The sequence below is a fragment of the Salvia splendens genome, chromosome 6, assembly GCF_004379255.2.
Source record: "Salvia splendens isolate huo1 chromosome 6, SspV2, whole genome shotgun sequence".
Taxonomy (NCBI): domain Eukaryota; kingdom Viridiplantae; phylum Streptophyta; class Magnoliopsida; order Lamiales; family Lamiaceae; genus Salvia; species Salvia splendens.
This window is the reverse complement of record NC_056037.1, coordinates 13,454,340-13,482,271: the sequence shown is the minus strand read 5'-3', so window position 1 is coordinate 13,482,271 and position 27,932 is coordinate 13,454,340. Positions and strand designations below refer to the sequence as shown.

The window sequence follows — 27,932 nt, the reverse complement described above, 5'->3', positions numbered from 1 at the left end:
CGAAATCGAAGCATATTAAGATCCTCATAGAATTTGGCCTTTTAAAGAGATTAAATAAAATTAAAATCTCATTGACCGCACGTTACTTTATAGGAGTAATCCTTTGTCTCATTAAATATGCAACCTTTAGGAACCGACACGAGTTTTTATGTAGCGTTGTTTTATGAGTTAATAAAAAGATAATAAAGTAAGACAGATGAAAAAGTAGAAATAGAGATATTTCTGTTTTAAAAAATATTTTATTTTTAATGGAATAAATATTTCATTTTTAATGGGACGGAGGATGAAATTATAAAAATGTCACCCCATACGAAAGCCTTCCTTCACCACAACCAAAATGGCAACCGCTCAACTCCTCAACTCCTCCTCCTCTTTCCTCCACCACCGGCGCAGCCTCAGCCTCATATCATGCACCGCCACGTCACCAATCACGACCACCCCTCCTCCACTCCCGCGGCCAATCCCCGCCACCGAATTCTCCGCCAGATACGTCCCCTTCAGCTCCATCTCCAGCAACACCCCCACCGCCGAGTCCTACTCCCTCGACCAGGTCATCTACCGCAGCTCCGATGGCGGCCTCCTCGACGTCCAGCACGACATGGCCGCCCTCCGCCGCTTCGACGGCCAGTACTGGCGCGCCCTCTTCGACTCCCGCGTCGGCACCACGCGCTGGCCCCACGGCTCCGGCGTCTGGTCCAAGAAGGAGTGGGTCCTCCCCGGCATCCACGACTCCGACATCGTCTCCGCCTTCGAAGGAAACTCCAACCTCTTCTGGGCCGAGCGCTTCGGCAAGCACTTCCTCCACATGAGCGACCTCTGGGTCAAGCACTGCGGCATCTCCCACACCGGCAGCTTCAAGGATTTAGGCATGACCGTTTTGGTCAGCCAGGTCAACCGCCTCCGCAAATTAAACCCCCGCTCCATTATCGGTGTCGGCTGCGCCTCCACCGGAGACACCTCCGCCGCCTTTTCCGCCTACTGTGCCTCCGCCGGCATCCCTTCCATCGTCTTCCTCCCTGCCAACAGGATCTCCATGGCGCAGCTCGTCCAGCCGATCGCCAACGGCGCCTTCGTCCTCAGCATCGACACCGATTTCGACGGCTGCATGAAATTGATCAAGCAAATCACGGCGGAGCTCCCGATCTATTTAGCCAATTCGCTGAACAGTCTCCGATTGGAAGGGCAGAAGACAGCGGCGATCGAAATTCTTCAGCAATTCGACTGGGAGGTCCCCGATTGGGTGATCGTCCCGGGCGGGAATTTGGGGAATATTTATGCGTTCTATAAAGGATTCAAAATGTGCGAGGAATTAGGGCTGGTGGATCGCATTCCGCGCCTGGTGTGCGCTCAGGCGCGGAATGCGAACCCGCTCTACCGCTACTACGCGTCGGGGTGGGCGGATTTCGCGGCGGTGTAGGCGGAGACGACGTTCGCCTCCGCCATTCAGATAGGGGACCCGGTGTCGATCGAGAGGGCGGTGCACGCGCTGCGGGGGTGCGAGGGGATCGTGGAGGAGGCGGGGGAGGAGGAGCTGATGGACGCCATGGCGCTGGCAGATTCCACCGGGATGTTCGTGTGCCCGCACACGGGGGTGGCGCTTGCGGCGCTGATGAAGCTGCGGAGGAGCGGGACGATCGCGGCGGGGGATCGGGCGGTGGTGGTGAGCACGGCGCATGGACTGAAGTTCACGCAGGCGAAGATTGATTACCACTCGGGGCGGATTCCGGAGATGGAGTGCCGGCATGCGAATCGGCCGGTGACGGTGAAGCCTGAGATTGGGGCGGTTATGGATCAGCTCAATAAGTTGCTGTCTCGCACCAGATGACCACACGTGTCATTGTATTTTGCCACGTGATTCCGAAATCCTGTCTTTTTTCCTATAACAGATATGGTATGGTTACAGTTTTAATAGAAATTTGGTTGATTTGAATTTTCAGAAGGATATTGATTAAGAGGGGTGGGGCTAGGGTATGAGAGTGTCACACACATAATTTGATCAGGATAGATTTATGATGGAGACAAGTACAATCAGGGAAACCATTGCTTGCTCTATGAGGGGGTGCTTTCTCAATTCATGGCCACTGTATGTATCATCATCCTTGTGGATATTTTGGTTTCTGGAAAATAAAAAGAAGAGAGATCATGCTATGTAAAGTAGAAAGCGCCTAAGAAGATATACAAAGTTTACTCCACCACATAAAACTTGTAGTGAAATTCATAAAATGATAGGAGTACTAGAATTAAAATGTGTAAATCTGTATTTGAAAATAATTTTGTATTTTTCTTTGTTGAAGAAATTTGTGATTTTGTTTGCGTATATTTTAAAGCTTAATTTTGTCAGTATTTCATTGTATATAAAGGTCTAGTTTAACCCAGCTTAAATGGAAATTGATTTTCGATTTTTTAAAAAAAGGTCTAGTTAGCCAAAGTGGCTAAGTTTGAGGTTAGTCGGGAGATAAAGATTTATATCAAAATACACAACTTCACTACGAAGAATTATAATTGCTTTAGGTGAAATTAATTATTGATATCACTTTCACAAGGGTAGTAAGTATCAATATTCAATGCACTGTAGAGTTTTGTCTGGTCTTCAGAGTTTCTCCACACGTTTTTCCTAATGCAATTTGATCACTCGTATGACGTATCTATGAGGAAAAGTATCAAACTAATTAATGGAATATTATGTATAAAATGATTAGGACCGAATATTACTATCATTTTCCATAAAATTTACAAATCTTGCACTTATTATAGTGTTGATCATTGAGCTTTTGTATGAATGAAATACACTGAAATTAATAAGTCAGACCAAATACATAACAAATGTTAATAGATTTCGCAAATGAATGATCAGTTTATCTATATTCTACTCCACCCTTTAGTTGGAATTGGCTTCCTTGAGCAATGTGAATTACAAACATCCATGATGTGAACACGAATTGTCAAAATATACTAGTAATTAATTAGACTAGAGGCCGGTGAAGGATAGAGACAAATATATGAATTAATTCGACTTCACTTGACGTAAAGCTAGGTTTTGAAAATAAAAAAGCAAGTTATGCATCAAATTATGCTATTAATATCCAACAAAACACAACACAACACAAGTATAAAAAATATATGCGATCGAACACGTGACCTTCATATCTTCGCTATCCCCGCTATATGATACCTGTACTGCATACATAATTTATGTAAATGTTCATGCTTGCTTACCCAACATTGCACTTATCACATACTGATCGTTTACGATTCCTACGGACTATTTAGAGATGTGTTTTTGAAAGGAAAATATTGTTTAAATAAGTTATACTCCAAACTCTTTAAGTTACAATTGTAAAGGTACATCGACTCAAAAGATGTTAGGTATGAAGCCTTGAAAACTAGTACTAGTATGAAATACATTCACTCGAAATACTTTGCCATTTTAGTACCCACAAGTCAAAACTTGCCATGCATGCACTCCCCTTTTAACAGGAAGAGTTAGTAGGAGTATCGCATGTTTTATAACAGCACTTAACTATGTTTGGATGTGACGATGACAATAGAAACATATCTAATTTACAAAAGATCTATATGAGGTCTAACCGAATCCAGTGAACCAAGAATTCTAACAGCATTTATATTTGTCAAAGTAATAGACAGTCATCATCTTCACAAATTTTGACAGCTGAAGAGCTCCACCCAAGGGCTAACAAAAGCACAAACATTAAGCATAAAAAAATTCACCCTAAATTAGAACTAAAACCAACATGGAGGTATCAGGTATACATACACCAATTTTATTACACTAACAAACACATCCCCTTCCCTAGTACCTCAACCGAATGGGGAGGAACCAATATTCCTCTGTGTTGGCTGTTTTCAAGAATATTTATAGAACGATACGCTCTTGTCATCAGACACGCTAGCAAGCAGGCAAGATCTTACATCTGTCTGCAACGTTGGTCCAAATGCCACTGCCCAAACCTGGTCAGTGTGGCTAGTCAGTATCTGGGTGGCCGCTCTCATCTTCAGATCCCATAGGCGAACGCTTTTGTCACTTGAGCCTGTTGCTATTGCTGCTCCGTCTGGGGATACATCCACACTCAGCACCCAGCTAGAGTGGCCTGACAGCGACGTGATCAAGGTTTTCCTCTCGGCATCATAGACATGAACATGACCGTCGTCTGAAGCAGAGAAGAGCACTCTTGAATCAAGAGGAGCTGATGAGTACACAAGACTTCTGACGGGCATGCAGTGGCCTTCCAAGTGGTGCAAGAATTTGGCACGGGGCACGTCAAAGACAGAGATGGTTCCATCCATTGCACCAGATGCAACTTGTCTACCATCGGGGCTCCATGCTACGGACAGAGCAAACTTCTTGCTCCCACTTCTCTCTGATGGCTTCAATCCTTCGGGTCGAGGAGCTTCTAGTGTGGCAATCAGCTTCCATTCTGCGGTATCCCACAGTTTCACTGATGCACTACCACCTCCAGCTGCTGCTAGTGTTGTACCCTGAGTAAGAAGATGTAGAAGTTTCCAATGAGACTACCAAAAGCAATTCTGCCAGAAACAGGCAAAAGTAACATATAGAGGGGAAAGTTCAAAGATATTATAGCTGATATCATAATGCTTCTCAAAATTGTTTCGAAAAGGCATGGAAGAGTTCCATGAACGAGAATCAGAATACTACTGACACCACAAGTCCAAGATAGAAATGTGTTAACTCAAAGGTTAGCAATGACCATGGTCCAACTATAAATATATATGTATGCATGTAAATATTACAGTATTTTCTTATATATTAATTGCTTGGCAGTCAATCAGAAGAGTGTGCACCAAGAAGAAGAAGATCTCATTAGATTGGGAAACTTAAGATATCTGAACAGGACTTTTCATTTTCACACCACAAACAAATATTATAGTGTTATGGTACAATTCTGGGGCATCACGAGTCATCAAACAGAATATGAAACCAAGTTGCATCATTGTTCTTACAAGATATGAAATTTAAAAAATTGGTACAATTTTTCATTATCAGTATGAGAAAAGTAGCCTCAGGTTAGAATGAGATCAGTGTCTGTTTGATGACTCCACCAAGTAAAAGATCTTGCGAACTACTATGATTAAAGCTAGGAAGACAATAAACATGTATGATCCGTCACCCATTGAATCAATTCATAGCTGCAAAGTTACTTCAAGTTAATCTATAGCTGCTCAGTCAGAGAAGACAAATATCTATCGTGAAATGAGTACAAGAAGTATGTTTCAACTTTCAACTAAATATAAACAGGAACCTTTATGCCCTGTTTTCTAGGAAAGATATGATCAGAAGAGATATGACATGACAGTAAAAGGGATGTGGTGTCTTAGTTAAGGATGATATTTTAACATAACATGTTGTTTGGTAGCAAAGTTGAAATTCCCGTATGGACAGATTGTGTTTGGCATACAAGATTGGATCATATAACAATCAAGATTGACTATTTCAACCTCTAAATGTCATTTGTTGACGATTTTGTGCATGTAACCATGATTCCCAAATTTGCTGAAGGCGCCACAGGTTTGTGGAATTGATCTTCAATTGAAGGAATCCACCGATAACTTTCTTATCTTGGACTTGGAGTTATCACTAACTATTATCACTTGAAGTTTCTCAAGAAGCAAGATTTTGAATTACCTTTCAACCAAATTTTTCAATGCACAAAGTACCACAAGTTCACATCAATTAAGAATCAGCAACATCAGCTGTTAGTTAAGAATCTCTTCTGATCACCAGCACCAGCTCTTGCGTTCTCATTGTTTGTTATCTATGTTTCCTATTTAGCTAAATTTGATAGCAATTGCATCATTATGTATTGCATAACCCCAAATCATCATTACCACGTATATAGAAAAATAAAAAATAAACACAGCAAACAAAAATAATGATCAAAGACGCCCAAAAAAAACCTAATTGATGAATACCTGGGGATTGAATTGCAATTGCCAGACTTCAGAGGGCGGAGCCTCGAGGGTGGCGATGGTGTTGTTGGTGGCGACATCAAAGACTCGAATAAAGCTGTCGATGGAGGCGGAAGCGGCGATCCGGCCGGATGGGTGGGCGGCGACGGAGACGACGCCGAGGCAATGTCCGGTGTTGGTCTGCAACTTGTCGGGGCCATTGGAGTTCCACAGCCTGACAGTCTCGTCAAGAGAGCCCGTCAGCAGCAGCGGCCCGGAATCGTCGGTGGGCGGCACCCAGGCCGCCGCCCAGATGGAATCGTCGTGGGCATTCTGCACGGTGTTCAACGGAGCTAGTTTCATGGTTTTGGGCGGAAAAAAAAACCCTAATTCAGGTGGCAGCAGTGGTCCGAGTAGTGGAGCCGCCAAATCTATTACCCTAGATTATACTCCCTCCGTCCCCTAATAGGAGTCGTTGTTTGACCGGACACGGTGTTAGGAATTCTTGTATTCATCTAATGAGCGCAGCGGAAATTGCAGACAAGAATAACAGATCTAGATTCATAATCATATTGCAAGTTGAGCACGTAATACACAACGGAACTAAATCTTACTTGTTGTTGTGTTTTCTTCTACGATTGTGTCCTGCAAGTTGAATCCACTACTATCGAGGTCCACGTGTATTCTAATCCGATGCAGAAACAATTCCTCGGTACAATCGCTCTATAGAGAAAGCTAGGAATTCTCTACAAAGCTTTACGTATTTTCTCTCTATGTTACGATATTTCTCATCTCCCACAATGGAGAATAAATAACCATATATATAGACAAAGAGTCATTAGGGTTTCATGATTGTTGGGCTTATGGACTAATTATAATTGTAGCCCAACTATAATTATTTAACCCATATTAATCTAATCTAGCTCATATCCTTTCAATCTCCCACTTGGACTAGCATTAGATATAATACACAGTTCCAACTTTGTACCCTTGAGCGGATCAAAATACACTTATAGTGTGACCCTTTAGGCCCTCATTATCGACGACGATCTAATCGAAGTCTGCACAAAACTCCTAGACTGCGTTGGCAGCGTAGCTCGATATATGAAGAACGTTTACGTGAATTCGGTAAACAAGCCTTTACACAAAGTTTATAGTAACATCCTTTCATTCACGAACCACCCGATTGAGCCTAAGATTTGTCATGTGTCATCCAAATAGCTCAATCACTTTATCTCATCTTTATTAAATGACCCATTCGATCATATTCAATTACTTTAATTGAATATATCTTTGCATTGGCCAATGACTTAATGGTCAAGTAATATAGAGAATTTGAGTGTTCTCTCGAAATTCTAATCGAGGAATGAATCTCATTCTTGGCTCAACTATCATTTCCATTTATCTTATGATGTACCCAACACAAGTCCGTGTCTCAATCCTCCTTTGGGAGGCAAAGCATTGGACAAGATCAAAGCACACCACTCAACAAACAAAATGTGTAATGACCTCAGATCCAAGGACTATTACATACTTCATGTACTAATAAACTGTAGACACTTAACAAAACAGTTTAATAGTAGGGTATACCAATACTCTCCAAAGTATACCATGTGTCCATCACGAGTATCTAATATCTCATAGTTGTGAGAACAACTACATTCTCGAAGAATGTGATGCAAACCCCATGCTAACCAATAACATATCATCAATATCCCATTCTTGATGATCATTGGTTAGGGCTATTTTAGAATTATACTATATCATTAATGTCTCAGACCATTAACGACAGTCATAATTCAAGGGAACAAATATTTAGAATAAAATCAAACATTTAAAACAATTATTCCAATAAGTGCACAAAACCCATAGAAAATGAAATTTTCATATAATGTGATCAAGTAATATTGTCTCAACACAAAATGTTTCTAAGACATATAAAACTGTAACTCCCACTGATTCAAAGCCATCTACCAACATGCATAACACCTAAGCTCTCAAAGTGCTTGTTGTGTTTTGCTATACATAACGGTTTGGTGAAAGGATCAGCCAAGTTATCATCAGTGGGTACTCTTTCTAATTTTATGTCGCCTCTTTCAATTATTTCTCTGATCAGATGATATCTTCTGGGAACATGCTTGTTCCTGTTCGTAGCTCTGGGTTCTTTTGCTTGCGCAACAGCACCAGTGTTGTCACAATACAAAGGTATTGCACTATTGGCACTCGGAATGACACCCAGTTCTTTAACGAACTCTAACAAAGCAACAGCTTCTTTGGCAGCTTCAGATGCAGCAATATACTCGGCTTCGGTGGTGGAATCGGCAGTTGTACCTTGTTTGGAACTATTCCAACTCACTGCTCCACCATTGAGGACAAAAACATATCCAGACTGAGACTTATAGTCGTCATGGTCTGTTTGGAAACTAGCATCAGTGTACCCAGTAACTGATAACTCTGGTTGTCCACCATAGACTAAGAAATATTCTTTAGTCCTTCTAAGGTACTTAAGAATAGTCTTAACGGTTTTCCAATGTTCCTCACCGGGATTTTGCTGAAATCTGCCTGTCATGCTAAGCGCATAGGCCACATCTGGCCTAGTAGAAATCATGGCATACATAATAGATCCTATAGCTGAGGCATACGGGATCCTTTTCATGTTGTCTCTTTCTTTGTCATTAGAAGGACAATCCTTCTTTGACAATACAATGCCATGTCCCATAGGAAGAAAACCTTTCTTAGAATTCTCCATTGAGAAGCGCCTTAGCAACTTGTCTATGTAAGTGGATTGTGATAATCCCAACATCCTATTCGGTCTATCTCGATAGATCTTGATTCCAAGGATGTAGGAAGCATCACCCAGATCCTTCATCATAAAGGAACTAGACAACCATTCTTTCACGGATTGCATCATGGAACGATCGCTTCCCATAATCAAGATGTCATCAACATATATGATAAGGAAGACAACGTTACCATTCTCGCGTTTACTATAAACACATGGGTCCTCTTTGCTTCTGACAAAACCAAACGATTTGATTGTTCTGTCAAAACAAATATTCCAACTCCTCGAAGCTTGCTTAAGTCCATAGATGGACTTCTTTAGCTTGCACACTGCATTCGGCCTTTCTTTCGATACAAAACCTTCTGGCTGTGTCATATAGACATCGCCTTTTAATTCTCCATTGAGAAATGCGGTTTTGACATCCATTTGCCAAATGTCGAAATTGTAGTATGCAGCAATTGCAAGTAATATCCTAATGGACTTGATCTTAGCAACTGGCGAAAAGGTTTCATCATAGTCAATGCCTTCACGCTGACTATAACCCTTTGCCACTAACCTAGCCTTGTAGGTTTGTACTTTGCCATCTGCATCTCTCTTCTTTTTGAAGATCCATTTGCAACCTATGGGGTAAACCCCATCTGGCAAGTCAACTAGTTCCCAGACTAAGTTGAAGTACATCGAGTCCATTTCAGATATCAAGGCTTCAAGCCACTTCTCTCGATCGGTGTCTGACACCGCCTCGGTATAGGTCTTAGGCTCATCATCATCTAAATCAACTTCATCATCTTGGTTCTCAACCATTAGATTCAGTCTCTCAGGTGCACGACGAATCCTTCTAGGCCTATTGAGTTGGTTTTGCTCTGGTTCAGGCTGTTCATTCTGTATGTGAGAAGGTTCAGGAATATCACTATGATCTTCTTGAGGTAGAGGTGATGCAACTATTGTATCATCTTGTCTTTGATGCATCTCATTGTTTTGAGGTGGTCCTTCGAGAGTCTCTCTAAGGTCCTCTCTAAGAGTAATTTCCCCTCTCAATAGATCATCAAAAACTCCCACTAAGTTATTGTCCAATCCAGTGGATAATACTTCATCCTCATTGTTAACTTGTGGTTCTTGAATTTCTTCAAGATCTACTGTATTTTGACCTTGTTCCTTGCAGACATAATTGTCTTCAAGGAACGTCACATTCCTTGATGTTATCACCTTGTGATTTTCAGGACAGTAGAAATCGTACCCTTTAGTTTCTTTAGGATATCCCACAAAATAACATTTCTCACTTTTGGTTTCCAATTTATCAGTCATCATTTTCTTAACAAAAGCTGGACAACCCAGGTCCGGATATGGTTAAGACTTGCTTTCTTGCCACACCATAACTCATATGGTGTTTTCTCGACTGATTTAGAAGGAACCCTATTTAGAATGTAAATAGCCGTTAGTAAGGCATGACCCCACAGGAATAAAGGAAGACTAGCTAAACTCATCATGGATCGAACCATATCTAATAATGTTCGGTTTCTCCTTTCAGATACTCCATTCATTTGTGGTGTACCAGGAGGTGTCCAGTCTGACTGAATTCCATGTGATTTCAAGTAATCAAGAAATTCCCGGCTCAAGTATTCCCCTCCTCGATCTGATCGGAGAGTCTTGATACTTTTCCCAAGTTGTTTCTCAACTTCACACTTAAACTCTTTAAATTTCTCAAAGGCCTCAGATTTGTGTTTCATAAGATACACATATCCATACCTTGTCAAATCATCAGTGAAAGTAATGAAGTACGAATAACCACCTTTTGCTTGAGTTGGAAACGGTCCACACACATCTGTGTGGATCAACTCCAGCACATCATTAGCACGCACCCCTTTCCCAGAAAGTGGTTTACTTGTCATTTTTCCTTTGAGACAGAATTCACAAGCACCATATGATTCAAAATCAAATGAATTTAGATAGTCTAACTTTCTCAATCTCGTTATTCTTTTCTCATTGATATGACCAAGTCTACAATGCCAAAGATAAGTAGCATTATCCGTATTACATAGCTTAAGTCTTTTATTTTGCACATTGAGAATATCCCTTTTGCATTCAAGCATATATAATCCATTCTCTAAAGAGGCATTTCCATAAAACAATCCATTATTAGAAAACGAGCACCTGTTGTTTGCAAAATGGAAGGAAAAACCTTCGATGTCCAACATCGGAATGGAAATAATATTCTTTGAAATAACTGGAACAAAATAACAATTATGTAAATCTAGTCTATGTCCTGAGGGAAGATCTAATCTATAAGTTCCCACGCGTTCGGCAGCAACTTTTGCTCCATTTCCAACACTTAGGTCTACTTCCCCATGCCTCACTTTCCTGCTGTCAATTAAACCTTGCACATTATTACAAATGTGTGAACCACAAGCGGTATCCAATACCCAGGATTGTGAGTTATTCATAGACATATTTATCTCAATGACAAACATAGCTGAGCTCCCACTCATTGCACCTTGTGCCTTGAGTTTTGGGCAGTCTCTCTGCCACTCCGTGAAATTTGACCTAGTCAATTTGTTTGTTTCCATCATACACTCATAAGATAAGTTTGACATATTATCTGAACAGAAAATAAAACGAAAAGCAAATTAGAAAAGCATACAAAGATCACAATCGCATCACTAATCAAACAAGGGTTTATTGTATTGATTAGCTCCCACTAATTTTAACATATATTATGTCCCCCAAACATAAAATACGAATTTATATCTAATATAAATTTTAGTGGTCCAAGATCCAAGTCTATATTATTGCAGCCTCTGCGAGGGCTGATGACTACAATAATATCACCAGGTAGGCCTCCAAGCCAATTGTAACAACAATTTTACAATTCTTGGTTTATTAATCTAATTAATATACGTCCATAAATTATTCTGGCTGCGAGGGCTACTCAAAATAATTTAAGCAAGTCAACCCCATCACACGATGCCAACCATGCATCTATGAATGAGTCTAAACCTTGTAGATTTAGAGTAAACGCGAGGGCGTAAAACTCGTGGTCGAAAAGGCTAGGAGCATCAAACAATTGTGATGGACGACGCGTTTGTTTCAAAACGAGACTTATATTTTGTGGGGAATAATTTTGTGATACTAATTGTCAATTTAATATCTAATATTAAAATCTTAAACAATTACTGGGCGCCGCCTACCCAGACATAGTATAACACGGACTACAAATACTGGGCGCCGCCTACCCAGACATAGTATAACACGAACTACACATACTGGGCGCCGCCTACCCAGACAATAAAACGGTCTCTAACTACTATAGTTAAAATAAATAAGCATAAAATCAAATAGCATGCTTATCACATAAGATATCAAATAATGCTCAATGAATAAAATCAAATTTTATTCTCTAATTAAATGTGGACTTAAAATTTATGTATTAATTCTAAATTAACATAATCACATATTTAATATTAATTCCAAATTAATAATAACATTATTTATTATTATTAGTATTCAGGAATCGAATTAATGAATTTAAATAATAATCTATATTATAATAATTGTACTTGATTAATTCAAAATCAATATTAGATACACAATATCATTATCTTTTAGTTGAAATCCAATTTCAATTTTCCAAAACCTTCAAAACTCAATTACTGTTTAAAACTCGATATTTTATTGAATTCCAAAATCAAGTTCTAGTATCACGTCTGAAGACAAGGTTTTGGTTTGCAAAACATTCTAAGTACAGTTGTTGTGTTGGAATCCAAGTTCCAATTATCACACTAATTTTCGAAAGAATTTTGAAATCTAATTTCAGAATTTTGATTTCCAAAATCATCCACAAATTAATTTGGAAACAAAATTAATTATGAATCAAGCCCCGGGCTCTGATACCACTGTTAGGAATTCTTGTATTCATCTAATGAGCGCAGCGGAAATTGCAGACAAGAATAACAGATCTAGATTCATAATCATATTGCAAGTTGAGCACGTAATACACAACGGAACTAAATCTTACTTATTGTTGTGTTTTCTTCTACGATTGTGTCCTGCAAGTTGAATCCACTACTATCGAGGTCCACGTGTATTCTAATCCGATGCAGGAACAATTCCTCGGTACAATCGCTCTATAGAGAAAGCTAGGAATTCTCTACAAAGCTTTACGTATTTTCTCTCTATGTTACGATATTTCTCATCTCCCACAATGGAGAATAAATAACCATATATATAGACAAAGAGTCATTAGGGTTTCATGATTGTTGGGCTTATGGACTAATTATAATTGTAGCCCAACTATAATTATTTAATCCATATTAATCTAATCTAGCTCATATCCTTTCAGACGGCCCAAAAAGGAAATTAGCGACTCTTATTCGGGGACGGGAGGGAGTATTCTTTTTCTTCTTAATTTTCCTATCTAAATATATACGTTTATTAAATAGTCTAGTCAACTCTCCCTGCCATGGACTTAATTTTGAAGTGTTCTTGAAAGTGAAACAATCGAACAATCGATTTATAAACACCAAAGGCACGTTTGATAAGGGCAGATTTTTGGCCAAATTCGGATGTTTGATACACTAGGAAGACTTTATCGTCGACTCGAGAATATGTAAGTAGTCTGGGTATTTATTCTCATGTACTCGAGAATAATCGACATTGGTTATTGTCATGTACTCCAAGTTTCTTGGTCAGAATCGGGATGAACATCTTGTCACTCACTTGGAGCATCCGCAACGCGTCTTGCGGGCGTCTCGGTCTCGTCTCGAAGAGACGAGACGGCCACGAGACAGCGTTGCAACCTTCCGTCCCAGTCCCATCTCGCCGAGCTTCTCGTCCCGGAGGGACAGCTCGCCACGCGTCAGCGCCACGTGGCGCGCGCTGGCGCTAGGCGTGACGCCCACTCGCCGGCCAGCGAGTGGGCGACGTCACGCTGACCCAATAAATCATTTTTTTTAAATCGATTTTAATAAACAAAATTTTTTTAAAAAACGGTAATATTACCGTTGAACGGTAATTTTTTTTTCTTTTTTTACTCTATAAATACTCATCTTTCATCATCATTATACACACAAACACACATCTATTATTTTCAAATCATCTCCATTTCCTCTCCAATTTTCATCTCACCTCTCTAATTTTCATCACAAAATGTCCGGCGACGAAAACTGAAATTGAATTAATAGTTAAGGGATGAGATGGTTAAGAGATGGAGGGTTGCAGATGCTATCTCTTAGTTAAGAGATGGAGTGAAAAGTACAATGGAGCCCATGAATAGTTAAGAGATGAGAAGGTTAAGAGACGGATAAAAGACAGCGTTGCGGATGGCCTCACCATGTACAGTTGGTATCAAACATGCCCAATTGTATTGAATCCACGTGATAGAAATGATCAATCTAAGAAACTAAATATCTAGTGTTAGGGTCGTTGGCAGGAAAAAATCATCGCCACAAGATGAATAAACTGCTATATATTTCATCAACCTTCTCACTAATGAATTTTTCAATAAGCGATACTCACTCCGTCTTCAAAAAATTAGACTAATTTTGTTATTTTTGGTCATCCCCAAATTTAGACCAAGTTTAAATGTAGGAAGTTTTTAACCATTCACCACTAATAATGTGCACTTTACAATCCACTAACACTACATCTACTACCCTTTCATTCTTTCTCTTTTACTTTTTTTCATATCATTCTCTTACTTTATCAATTGCTTATTAAAACATGTGTCATTTAAATATTTATCTATTTTTTGCAAATAGATAAAGTATTAGGAGTAACAAATTATACTAATACTCCTGCTTCAAAACATGAGGATGTCTTAGCTTATTATTCGTTTTATCTCAACTATCTACGTCTAACCGCGCAAGAACAATGGCAAGAAAGTAAAGCACACTACTTACGTGGTTCAACAAGAAATTGTCTACATCTATGGCTATGAAGAAGACTAACAAAGTTTATTGATCAAATATGAAAAAGATGAAGAACTCACTACAATATGTAACGCTCTAAACTAATCGCAAGCTAGAGCTCGACTATCAAACTAGTTGAGTGTTTTGTGCGTGATCTGTGTGTAAACAACTAACTCAATGAGCTAATATATGAGAGGTAGTGTACCTAACTAATCTTAACAGCTGCATGGGCGGAATGGGCCAGATGGGTGGGATAGGCGGTATGATGCCCAGAATAGTGGGGATGGGGGGAATGATGTCGTGAATGGGCGGGATGATGCCCGAGATGGGCGGGGTGATGCCCGGGATGGCGGGGATGAGTGTCGGGATGAGCGGGATAACTGCCGGCATGCAAGGAATCGGTGTCGGGATGGCCGGGATGATGCCCGGGATGGCCTGAGTGATGCCCGGAATGAGCGGGATGATGCCCGCGGCTGCCGGAGGGAGTAGATCGGGGGTCCCCCAATCGCCTATTGGGGACAATGTCTATCGGCCCTGTTTGGATCACTTGACAGGTGGTTCACAAGTCTCTACTCCACCGGAGACTCAGTTAACCGGCATCGATACTTTCTCACTAGAGGAGTTGAGTCTTTCTCCGATTAGGGAACTTCCCACTGAGAGAGAACCGATGGTGGGACAGCGAATTGGGGGGAGTGGTTTGGCGGGGAGATCGAGGAGGAAGGGCAAGGGCTAGGGGGTGGCAGATGAGTCATCGCAGGCGGGGGACGTGGGGGAGGATGTTGAGGGGTGGAGGTCCGTCTGGTCTTCGGAGGAGTGCACTGCTCTGGCTAAGGCCTGGGTCTCGGTCGCGGAGGATCCCATTCAGGCGAACAACCAGAACATTCACCGGATGTGGGCTCGCATCCTCGAGAGCTATGAGGTATTCAAACCGACGAAAGTGAAGTATCACAAGGTTGAGGAGCTCCGGAAATAGTGCGATCGGATAAAGGCCACGGTCTCTAGATTTTCCGGCATCTATGACAACAACTACCGCACAATGACCAGCACCATTAGCATGGAGGGTATTAAAGATTTGTCAATGCGGTAGTTTCCCGAGGCCAGAAAGTTCGGTCAGTTTAAGTACTGGGATGCCTACGTGGAGTTGATGGAATCTGCCGAGTTCCGTGTTGGGGTTGAGGTTGGCTAGCTAAAGCGGACTAGACTCAATACCTCCAGCAAGTACAGCAGCAGTGCCGATTCCCACGACCTCCCCGACGATGCCGAAGAGGCCCCTCGACCAGTTTCCAGCTGCCGTCACTCGGTTGGGAAAAAACGGCAATGCGGAAGTCTAGGGGCGCCTCAAGTGGGTCCCATCTGCAGCTCCCAGTGCTGCTATTTGTGACCTCGCACGTATTCAAGCGCACAAGCACATGTTCGAGGTCATAGAGAGGTGAAATGCGGCAACGAACCTAAAGCACAAGGAGTATCTGGAGAGCCTCATCAATGATATGAGGCGCGCTTTGGGGATGACACCCCCCGTCGGGGATGTCGCTAGGGGAGCTGATGAGGATGCCGATGCCGCCGGGGATGACCAAGGGGACTCCGACGAGTGAGACGGGGGCCGCGTGTGTGAAGCTTGAGGATGGTTTTTTTTTATCGATGCACTATGTGTTAGGAATTCTTGTATTCATCTATGAGCGTAGCGGAAATTGCAGACAAGAATAACAGATCTAGATTTATAATTATATTGTAAGTTGAGCACGTAATACACAACGGAACTAAATATTACTTGTTGTGTTGTTTTCTTCTACGATTGTGTCCTGCAAGTTGAATCCACTACTATCGAGGTCCACGTGCAATCCAATCCGATGTAGGAACTATCCCGGTACAATCGCTCCGTAGAAGAAAGCTATGAATTCTCTCTACAAAGCTTTACGTTTTTTCTCTCTAATGTTACGCTATTTCTCCTTCTCCACAATGGAGAATAAATAACTATTATATAGATGAAGAGTCACTAGGGTTTCATGATTGTTGGGCTTATGGACTATTATAATTGTAGTCCAACTATAATTATTTAATCCATATTAATCTAATTCTAGCATATATATGTTTTTTTTGAACTATATATTTTTTTAAATAAAATGGTTGCACTTTCTCTGTATTCGTGTCGAATTTTTAGTTATGTAATTGTGAATTTGTTTGGTTGGCTAGGGTGTCGCCTAGTCCTAATGTTAGCCTATTATTAGGCTGTGGGAAGTCCTAGTGATGTGGCTGACTGTGGGAAGTTCTAGTGATGTGACAGAAGGTGTTTTGGTTAGTTCTAGTGCTAGCTTATTAGCTTGGACGTCCTATTGTGGATGCTCTTAGTAAACATGACTATCAAAATGCCCCTAAATATTTTTTGTTTTTCTGTGTGATAAATATACATTCCTTAATTCGGACATAATGGATTTTTTGGGCTTTACAAATTGAAAGTGTAAATCTGTGATAAATATGCATCCCTTTCATATAATCAAATCTGAAAAACCCTATACAAACCCCCCAAATTTGAAAGCCTCTGCAGCCTTAATCCCACTCGCGTAGCAATTCCTGTTGCAGAGCACAACGAATCTACATCTACAACTTCCAAATACTAAGGATTAGAAAGAGATGGTCTGGTTTCAGTGCGAGGATTGCGGCGACAACCTTAAGAAACCCAAGCTTCCTATTCACTTCAGGCAATGCTCTGCTTTCAAGGTTTCCAGAATATACTGTTCACTCGAATTTCCACTTTTTCTATGAATTGTACACGTTTGTTGGATTCTGCTGATGATTGTTCTGCTGATTTTGCTCTATATCTATATCAGCTATCATGTATCGATTGTGGACAAGTATTTGGCCAGCATGACGTTGAAAGCCACACTCAATGCATTACCGAAGCGGTATTTCACATACCTTTCTTGAATTATTAAGAGTCTCATTGTAACAAACAAAGTGTCTAATTTTAAACTTTCTACCTTTGGAGTCATTCGTTTTACTTGAGCTTCGTTATCTTTTTTCAAGTTTCTATACTCCTCTGTAGCGGCATTCCTTTTAATTACTATCTGCATCCTTTATATCTGTTGCATTTCCTTTTATTTCGAGTTTTGATTCCATTTGCATGCATTCTGTTTCTTGTTTATATATGTTTGGTTTATGCTAGTATCTATTTGAATAGATTCCAATGGCATTGGAGATTTTTTTTTTAATTTTGATTTACTATCTTTTATGATGTCTATCAGGAAAAATATGGTCCTTAGGGTCAGGGAAATGCAGCTAATGGAATGAATACTAAGCCCAAAAAAGATGCAAAGCCGAGACCAGATGTTGACATAAATGTTGGACTATCTGAACACCCTCCATGGTTCTGTAGGTATGTTTCCCAAATCCTACGTGCCAGAAATTAAATGGTTCACATTCACCGTGCGCCTCTAGTTTATCCATTAAGTGGAAGTCATATAAGAGGAATAATGGAATTGGTGGTAAACTTTAATCCTTTTAATTATGAGGGGACGGAAGATAGGTAGACCTTAGGGGGATATTAGGATGAATGCTTCTTGTATGAATTTTAGAATTGAGCTGTCTGTTAATACTGTGATCTGTTCATGTTTACTTCATGTCATTGGCCTTTTTTCTGTCATTTTTTATCTACGTTTGGGCTAGATGTTCATTATTTACTTATCTTTCTTACTTTCATTTTATTCACATTTGTTCAACATGATTTGAATTGCTTCAGCATGCCCCTAAGTTAGAACTGCTTATTCCTCGTGTTTATTGTTCTTTTAGTACTTTAAGGTTGTTTCTCACATCTTTTATCTTGCTATCCTCATATTCTGAACCACAAATTTTCATGTTTCAATGTTTTTAATTTGTTTGCAGCCTTTGTAACACCAAGGCTACAAGTAAGCAAGCATTGCTTCTCCACGCAGATGGGAAAAAACACAGAGCAAAAGCAAGAGGGTTCCATGCAAAACAGCAGGGCAACGAGACTGTAGAAACCAATGTCTCTACTGAAAACAATGCAACAAATAACGTTTCTGTAAATAAAGAAATCGGTGGATTTCTGAATCCATCTATAGTTGATCCCCCATGTGAAGGATCTGCAGTGGAGAATAATTCTTTGGAATCAAACAAGAAACGAAAACTCGAGGCATCTGAAAATGCTGATGCTAACCACAACAGTGAGGTTGATGTTTCTGCAGAAGTAGGGAATGATAAGGCTATTCAAGTAAATGGGCTAGAAATAGCGTTAACAAAAAGCTCGAAGAAGGCCAAACTCAGTGCAAAAGAGGAACAAGGTAAACTGGATTCAGCTACAGAAAAGGATGCAAGCAAGAACATTAAGTGGAAAAGCTTATTGTTTCCGCACTGAAATCTGTACGTATCTTATGTCCTTTTAGTACTATAAAGTTTCTGATCATTATTGAAAATCTGACAATTTATTGTGAACTGTCTTATAGATAGTAATAATACATTGTGGCTAAGCTGAATCTTGCATTTTTGCAGAATCCAGATGGTGCAATGAAACTTAAGAAGCTTAAGAAATTTGTTGTGAAATCTTTAAAGGACTCTGGCTGTGTGGAAGACAAAAACCAAGCAACTGAGATGATTGAGCAAAAGGTGAGAAGCTCTTTATCCATTTGCGTTTGTACTATGTTCATTCTATTGTTAACTGGTTTTAATAGAGTAATTTTTTATGGCTGCAAATTACTCAAACTGTTATTACTCATTTTGGTATCGTCTGTTGATGCAGATCGAATCAAGCTCAAGATTTGTTGTGGATGAAAAATATGTTCGCCTAGCAACAACCAGCTGAGGAGGGTCCATATGAATTGATGAACTGCCAAATGGATATCAAAACTGCTGAATTTGTATGTCTTGCATTTTTTGTATGGATAGTTTTTTTTTTCGGGTTTCTACATTCAGATTTGCACCTCAATGTGGGGTGAGGTGGAGTTGAGGAGTAATTTTGTGTTATTTGGTATCATAAACTATGTGAAAGAAGACCCCCGAATAAAATGTTGATATAAACGAATTTCAAATGACAGGTTTTGGTATCTTGTTGAAAGTGAATCCATTTTTCCAATAATCTCAATAAATATATTTCATTTTCATGTAGTAGGATGAATTTTCCTTTTTCGCATCTAAGAATTATGTTGGCATTTGGAACGACTTTATGATTCTGTCATAGATTTTGAAATTAAGTTCAATTATTGAGTAGATAGTTATATTGGCAAAATTTGTAATGCCACTTAAACAAACAAGATTGGGAAACCAAGGTATTTTATAGTAGTATATCTATAAAAGGAATAAAACACGTTGATTTCAACAAGTCACGGCAGATTCTATAAAAAGACTATATAGAACATTGCTTGTGCTGCTCCATTTTCAATTTCAAAAATACTATATAGGCTTTATGGATTCATCTCAACAGTGTGGAATCACCAACTCTATATGGATGCTTTTCATATACGGATTGTAGCAAGACCAAAGCTAGAAAAGCAGAATCAATACTATAATTAACAATATAACGGAGAACCCCATAGCCTGCAAAATCAAAGCTTCGTCTCAGAACATCCGTCTAAGAGAAATCCTACATCGTATAACAAGAGAATTAAATCGAGTGTTACTCACAGCAATTGCAGAAGCAGCGAGCCCAGCTCGTTCCCTAGGATCCTTGCGGTAGTAATTCCCAAAGTACAAAATTGTTGCATAATACCATGTCAGAGGGCACAAGAAACCCACAAGAAAACTGAACAAGGAGATATAATTACCACTGGGAATAAGGAAAATATGCAACAAAATATATAGTGCTAGTAAGATTTTACTTACGAGAACCATCCTATTCCACATCCAAAGCAAGGAAGAGGTTTGTCATACAATCCCAGTTGAGAGTCTTCTTCATCTCTAATCAGGGTATATTTACCTTTTTCCCGCTCTGCAGAATCCGTTGGTTGCCCTATAAGGATGAAACAGTATGTTCATAGGTTTTTTGTATTGAACAAGAATATAACAAAGGAAAAGGCTAATGTAACTTGTCATAGTAACATTTACAATTAGGTGAGAAGAAGGAGATTTACTTTATATCAAAACGTCAATTGCATTTTTTTAGGCTAGGAAAGTTTACAAGCTACTTCTAATCGACAAACCTAAAAACTACTCTGGAGAATTTCACCCAAAAGAAAGAGAAGAGAAAAAGAGATTATAATAAAATACAATGAAAATCATGAAAGCACAGCTTTAGCTGTTTACTGATCCAAAACAGTATTGGCAGCTCATGTTAACTTGAAATGTTCTATGAATTTAGCCTAGAACATTTAATAGGAATAATATCAAGCAGCCAATATGTTTTAACAACTACCTTTAAATATGGAATAATATCGGGCAGAAGGCCTCAAAAGTTCAAGATGCTTTTCTGAAACCGATCTGACCAGCTCAAGGCCATTTCTACCCTCTCCCTCCTCAATAGTAGCATCTGTAACACCGAGAAGTTATAGCATCAGGAGGCTTATTAGTCTCTCGACCTTTTTGTTGATCCCACTCATCCCAATATAACTGGTCTTACTGTGTGGAAAATATATATTTCCTGCTGGAATGTTGTTAGCATTGCCAAGTTACTTATCATTATTTTTTCGAATTATAAATTTTCATGGCGATTAATACATATGGACACACTAAGTCATATAGATAGATGATAAGAGCTGTCAAAAAAGGCATGATCACTTGGTTCAGCAAAAGCTGCTAAAAATGGACCTTCACATATGGCCTATTTTGTTACTAAGTTTCAATTGTAAAAATGACACCAGCTATAATTTACTGAAGGGCATATCGACAAAAGTAAATGACAATGTTCAACAAGATGATAAGGCTTTTAGGTTTCATGAACGTGTTTCTTCTTATTTTCCTTAGGCTGAAAGGATTGAGCTAGCAGGTCTTAGAGACCGCAAGTACTTAGAAAATGGTGGGCTTCTGATACTGAAAAATAGTTGCATTGAAGAAATATTAAATCAACTACAACAAACTGCAGTTTCAAAAAGCAACGTTGCAAATCAGATAATAAAACCCAATAGAGAAAATGCACTAAATGCAACAGTAAGAAGAAATGAAAACAGAAGTTATTTACTCTGATCCATTGGCACTCCAACTTGGGTGATTTATGATGTCGACTTCCTCCCCACCAAAATAACTTATTGAGCACCTCTCTAACAAATGAAAAGACCATGTTCATCAACATTGGATTCTTTAATCGCATTGTAGCAAGAAAGAGAGACATAATGAAAAACTTAGATATAGAAAACATGAAAGCACTTGAATATGAACTGAAAAGCAATGAACTCGTGAAATAATTCTCTCAATCAATTTTCCAGAAAGTGAATAATGCCTCATGGGAAAAAGAGGTACATAAAAAAACAACCTAAGAAGAAGATTACCCTTTCAACATATCATCACAAGAAAAAGTCACCCATTCAACACTAAAACCTTTATCAACTATCAAATCAAACCTAAGATACCTAGTTTCTCCACTGAATTATCAACAAGAAATTAAACCACATCCCTACAAATCGGTGCAGAACTTTGGAAATGCAGAGGGATATCAAGAAATGCACATGGTCAGAGTTTACTTCAATTCATGAATATCCCGATCCATTTACAAAATAAAATATGAAACTTATCCGCCACTGTCAAGTGGTACTCAACTACAAAATTAACATCGCGATCAAAATTCCAACTAACAAACTGCATCAAAATTAACGCCGAACACAACTCAAGAATTGCGACCTAGTAAAGTCCAGCTTCCACCTTGTGCCATCAATCGAGGACCCCAATCGAAACCGACGGAAAGGGCAAAAAAAATAGAACAACGAAAAAAGAGAAAAGGAGGAAAATGATTGAGGAAAAAGAGCAGACGCACCTAGGAGGAAGAAAAGCGATGATCTTGGATGAGAGCGAAGACGAAAAATCAATTTCAATGGAGACTGGGGAGAATTGAAGAGTGGTGGGGAAACTTAATTTACAGAGGAAGCAAATGACGCTTTCATCAATTTATAATATACCTACTGCCTACTCTACTTTAGTTGACTCATAATTTCCTCTATTGGTTTTTTACTTCACTTTCAAAAAAATTTACTTTTGGGATATACTCCCTCCGTCCCGCACTACTCGCACATTTCATTTTCGGCACGGAGATTAAGGAATGAGTGTATAGCAAAGTCAAATATTACGGCTGTAGGTGAAATTTTTTACTAAAAATGGAAAGAGTGCAAATAACTTGGGATGCCCAGAAAGAAAATAAGTGCAAGTAGTCCGGGACGGAGGGAGTAAACTTTAATTCATTAGGGCTAGAGATAGAATAGATAGAAACTACTAATTTTATTTTATGAATAAAATGAGAAAAGTATAGTAGTCATTTATTTTTCGTGGAAGATTTAAGAGTATGTTGTAGTTGTTGACAAATGTTGGAAATTTTTTTATTCAAATAATTATTTAACACCATTAATTTAATTATGAAGCTCTAAATTTATTTCCACGCCCATTACACTTTAAAAATAAATAAATTTCAGGTTAGTTAATAAACTTACGAGTTACAAGCATAAATAAAATAGAATTCAATTCGATTTTTTGGATTGTAACGTTTCAAACCATTTCTAAGAACACTTTTTGGCTTTGGCAAAAGTTATAAATGTATTATAGGGCCGGCAATAACACTGTTTTGTCCCTTTCACAATATAATAACATTTTATGTTAAAATATAATAATAATAATAATAATAATAATAATAATAATATTATAATTGTATGAGGGATAAGGTGTGAATGAATTATTTAGCTAGTTCACAATTAGAGAATAACTATAAGACGTAAGCTTTTTAGTTTGTTCTTAAACTTTTTTTTATGGGTAGGTAGTTTGTTCTTAATAGTGACTTATTTCATAGATAAAACTGAAATTGCATTTATTGTTGAATAATTTCTTAGTCATATTGTGGAATTAATTGAGAATATGGTGGTTGGAAAGCAATAAAGCATCATAATTAAGAGTTTTCATAATTTTGAGGAGGACTGCACGAAATGAAAATTGTTGCACAAACAAAAAACGTTTCAATTTTATTTTTGTGGAGACTTAGAAAGATAGTACTATACATTTGCAACTTTCATTTTTGAAACCTATTGTTGAAGTGTTTTCCCTCGCTAACTAAACGCTGTTCTTCACCTATCTAACATTTATATTATTTGATATTGATAAAGTCTCTTTATCAAACTTTGCTGCGCCTTAATCGACATGGGTGCTCATTTCATGGTCAAGAATGACAACTTTATCACTATAAATTTAATGATTAAAATAAACCCAATTTAATCAATTGACTTGAAAGAGTTTCAAAATCTTTAACACTAGATAAATGTTATCCATTCTTTTAACCCTCACAAAAACTTTAAAGTTATTGGGTAATATTATAAGTTTCGTGATTGGAGGGTTCTGGATAAAGGATTGCAAAATGAACAAGTTTATTTGACATTGAAATTAGAGCAATAATTTTTTTTCTTGGATCAAGATATATGTCATACATTCAAGCAAGTTTGTGTTGGACTCAAAAAAATTATTCTATTTCTTGAATAATTTAGTCAACAACCTAATCGCAAATAAAGAATTAAATCGAGTTACAAGTCAAATGAAAATATTCAACAAATAAATAGGAGTACTTAAATTCTAAATTGACCTAACAAAAAACTCAATGCAATAATAATATGATAGTTTGTGATATTTGTGTCATCTTTCTTAACACGAATACAAATAGGATGTATACTTAAAAATATTCTTTATGCTGGTTTATTCAGTAATCCTTATTTTTGGAAGTTAAAAAAGAAGTATTTATGTCTCATGATTTATGCTTTAGTTCAAGAACAAATGATAAATAATTCAACAAACAAGTCTTCCTTTTTATGTTGTAGACTAATCGGACACATGGTTACATAATATCTTTTCATTGTAAAAGTTAGTTAAATATTCTTAAACATGATTGACGTGGATGTGAATAATTTATCATGAATAGTTGCTAGTATCGTTATGAATTCATTTCATATCTTGAATGACTAATGTTATTAGAGTGTGTGGTATTGTAGATCGCAAAGAGATAAGTACTTCAAATACCGGTTAAATCGAAGTATGAGATCTCAGAGACGGTTTATTTCTAAATCTATAAAAGTAACATTGCTCTTACAGTGTTGGCTATAAGTCGCTATGACTTTTTTTTTTTGGTTTAACCACAGGTGTACCGAACCCGCCTTTTGGCGGAATCCGACTAATCCTGCTCGACCGGGCTTGCGGATTAAGGCCGAAAGTCTAATAACACATATTTTTTGCTACCCAATAACACTCGCATCTTGGGTAATTGTGAGTAAGTATTTAAGAACGCTAGTATTGCTATTTCATAAAATTGTATCTTGGATTCTTGGTCCACCAGAGATGATTCCCAAGAGATATTATGAACTAATTGAACTTTATTTAGTAAATAAAGGTTTCCGAACTTTGCACTTTTGAAAAATAAATTAATTATATTAATTTATCAACAAGTTTAATTGAGTAGTACTTAGATATAGAATATCTTAAACAAGGAAGAAAGGTTTCCTAACTTAGCACTTTTGAAAAATAAATTAATTATATTAATTTATCAACAAGTTTGATTGAGTAATACTTAGATATAGAATATCTTAAACACGGAATTACATAGTTTCTCATGGATATCTTAATATTACTTAACGTGTCTTGTTTATTTTTTATTTTATTTATACGAGTGTAGGTAGCAAAAATCAGAAAATCTTGAGAGATTGAAAGAAGTGTGTATATCACCGAAGATGATGATAATCGTGGATCGATCGATGGTGTCAAGTACGGAGAAATTACTCCCTCCGTCCATGAAATATTGTTCAAGTTTGACTCGGCACGGATTTTAATAAATATGAAGAAAAATTAGTTGAAAATGTTACTAGAACGAGTGTCTCACATTTATATATTAGTTTTATAATAAAATGTGAGTATAAAAAGTTTGTGAAAAGTAGAGTCTATTTACCAAAATAGTAAAAAATTAAAATGGATAGCTTTTTATGGACAAACTAAAATAAAAATATTGGACAACCTTTTACAGACGGAGTGATTAGATAACGCATCCGGCGCACTATCTAAATTATCTAAAGGGGATTTATGGGCCTACGCAATGATGTTCGGCCCACTTAAAATGTATTTTGCTTTCATCCATTTAAGTTTGTGAAGTACCACTAGTTTGCTTACATCTATTTTGCTTACCGTTCTATTCTATCATTTTTTATTCATCCATTAATAAATATTTTATTTTATTTTTCATATTTTAATAATAGATTCTATATCCCACTGACTTTCTTACTTACATTTTATTAATATTGGTGAACAAAGAGAATATCTATACTGCACATAAATTCTAGAGAAATGTTTTGAGGATCATAATAGATAACAAGGTAATATAGAGATGTACATATCATTTTATTTAACAACAAAATAGTGAGTTATATACTTCCTCCGTCTCTGAAAATTTGTCACATTTCTTTTTTTGCGCTTGTTTTAGAAAAATAATGCCCCCTCCGTCCCAAGAAAGTTGAGACAAAACTTTTGGGCACGAAGATTAAGAATTTATATTAAATAAATAGAAGAGATGAAAAAAGTAGGAAAGATAAGAGAGAGTAAAGTAAATGAAGGAATAAAGTAAGTAAATGATGGAATAAAGTAAGAGTGATTAGATGTTTTGTCTTTTGTTAAAAAAGGAAATGACTCAACTTTGTTGGGACGGACTAAAAAGGACTACGACCCAACTTTTTTTGTACAGAAGGAGTAATAAATAGCTAAAGTGGAGAGAAGGTAAAGTAAAAAAGAGAATAACGTAGATGAGAGTATTCTCGATATTATTCTCTCTCTTATTTTACCATCTCTCTACTTTAACTATTTATTATTATTTTTTCAAAATGAGTGCAGAAAATGAAATAGGATAAATTTTGAGGACGAATGGAGTAATAGTTAACACACCTAACATTTATAGATTGTATCAACTCAAAATGGTGTTGTTTTTTGCCGGAGCATATTTATTTTTGAAAGAATACGACTCCTTTTATGTAGTACTGCATTACATAACTTACTAGATTTTATGCACACATGATTCCATATATAATGGCATTATCACATACGACTATTTTTATATCAATATAGGATTATCAAATAACGGGAATGATCAATTGTTAACCCACTCTCTAATTGCTAACTACAACTAATTTAAGACCATAGGATTTTAGAAATCTAGTGGTCTAAATTTGTCACGTGTAATTTTCATTTTTATTAATTAAATCGAAAAAGACTAAAAAACTACAAAATTAGAGTTTTAGATGAAAATGTCAATATAATGTTTTGAAAATATCAACACAATGCTTTGAGAATGTCAACACATTGCTTTAATAATGACATTCTACATGTATTATATTGACATATTTTATATACTATGTTGACATTTGTTGTTGTACGAAAAAATTATCTTTTATGACATATTTTATATACTATGTTGACATTCTACGAAAAAATTGAAAATTTAAAAAAAAAATTCAAATTTTGACATCAGAACATATGCAAGTGAGATCTCGTTAGAATCCTTATGAAATTATCTTTAATTTGATATATGTTGTGTGAAAAAAATAATTTAAATTGAGAAAGTTATATGCGTTTTAAAGTTATGTGATATTTTTCAAAAGTTAGTTATAACTAATTTGTAGTAAATTGACCTTAATATTTTTATTGACTTTTTTGTTTATCGTTTTAACATTTTGAGCTAGACCCTTAATTTGAATATCTAAGAACTATTATTTAATTGTAGTTAGCAATTAAGTATTGAATTAACAATATAATACTTCCCTATCAAATAATACGACTATTTTTATTTTCATATAAAGTTAGCCAATAAAATTTGGACATACTTTTTAATATAAATGGACAATAGAACGTGATAAGAAAATAGATTTGGTGGATATTTGTCACATCAAATATGGATTGATTTAACTTACTATAATTTCCCTTTGCTCTTTGAATAGATAACATTATCACGTAGCATTCAAGCATTTGGTCGGTCGGCAAGTCGTTCTGCATGGACTGTCACAATTGGTACTTAGAGCATTCACAACCGTGCTCTTGCCAGCGGCACGGTTGTGGGTTCGGGCGGTACTATTTATGTCTGCTCTCTGTTAAGAGCACAACATCCACAACTGTGCTCTTCCGCAAGGACGATCACAATTAATATAAAATTCAATTAAACAATAACATTTTCA

The 27,932-nt window shown here is 37.6% G+C and overlaps 2 protein-coding genes and 2 pseudogenes across 2 annotated transcripts; 2 read left to right on the top strand and 2 right to left on the bottom strand.

Moving 5' to 3' along the window:
* Window positions 1-332: 332 nt before the first annotated feature.
* Window positions 333-2,317, top strand: LOC121806836 (annotated as a pseudogene).
* A 1,280-nt stretch (window positions 2,318-3,597) lies between these two features.
* Window positions 3,598-6,344, bottom strand: LOC121809852 (WD repeat-containing protein VIP3-like). The gene is made up of 2 exons (XM_042210675.1): window positions 5,950-6,344; window positions 3,598-4,497 (listed from the first exon to the last, which is right to left on the bottom strand). The coding sequence occupies exons 1-2, from the start codon at window positions 6,286-6,288 to the stop codon at window positions 3,865-3,867; spliced, it is 972 nt and encodes a 323-aa protein (XP_042066609.1). The 5' UTR covers window positions 6,289-6,344; the 3' UTR covers window positions 3,598-3,864.
* Window positions 6,345-17,056: 10,712 nt separating this feature from the next.
* On the top strand, window positions 17,057-19,651 carry LOC121807043 (annotated as a pseudogene).
* A 276-nt stretch (window positions 19,652-19,927) lies between these two features.
* LOC121806253 lies at window positions 19,928-22,637 on the bottom strand. The gene is made up of 6 exons (XM_042206235.1): window positions 22,517-22,637; window positions 21,728-21,806; window positions 20,966-21,079; window positions 20,437-20,563; window positions 20,239-20,356; window positions 19,928-20,151 (listed from the first exon to the last, which is right to left on the bottom strand). The coding sequence occupies exons 2-6, from the start codon at window positions 21,735-21,737 to the stop codon at window positions 20,098-20,100; spliced, it is 423 nt and encodes a 140-aa protein (XP_042062169.1). The 5' UTR covers window positions 21,738-21,806; window positions 22,517-22,637; the 3' UTR covers window positions 19,928-20,097.
* Between the last annotated feature and the right edge of the window lie 5,295 nt (window positions 22,638-27,932).

What these genes read in the sequence shown, in the direction of transcription:
- LOC121806253 (XM_042206235.1), bottom strand. An exon ending in ATATTATTCCATATTTAAAG is followed by an intron (nt 20,564 to 20,965) that starts GTAGTTGTTAAA and finishes TCATCCTTATAG; the next exon opens with GGCAACCAACGGATTCTGCA. An exon ending in TGTGGAATAGGATGGTTCTC is followed by an intron (nt 20,357 to 20,436) that starts GTAAGTAAAATC and finishes CTCCTTGTTCAG; the next exon opens with TTTTCTTGTGGGTTTCTTGT.
- LOC121809852 (XM_042210675.1), bottom strand. Translation starts at nt 6,288, where the DNA reads ATGAAACTAGCTCCGTTGAACACCGTGCAGAATGCCCACGACGATTCC. An exon ending in AATTGCAATTCAATCCCCAG is followed by an intron (nt 4,498 to 5,949) that starts GTATTCATCAAT and finishes CTTCTTACTCAG; the next exon opens with GGTACAACACTAGCAGCAGC.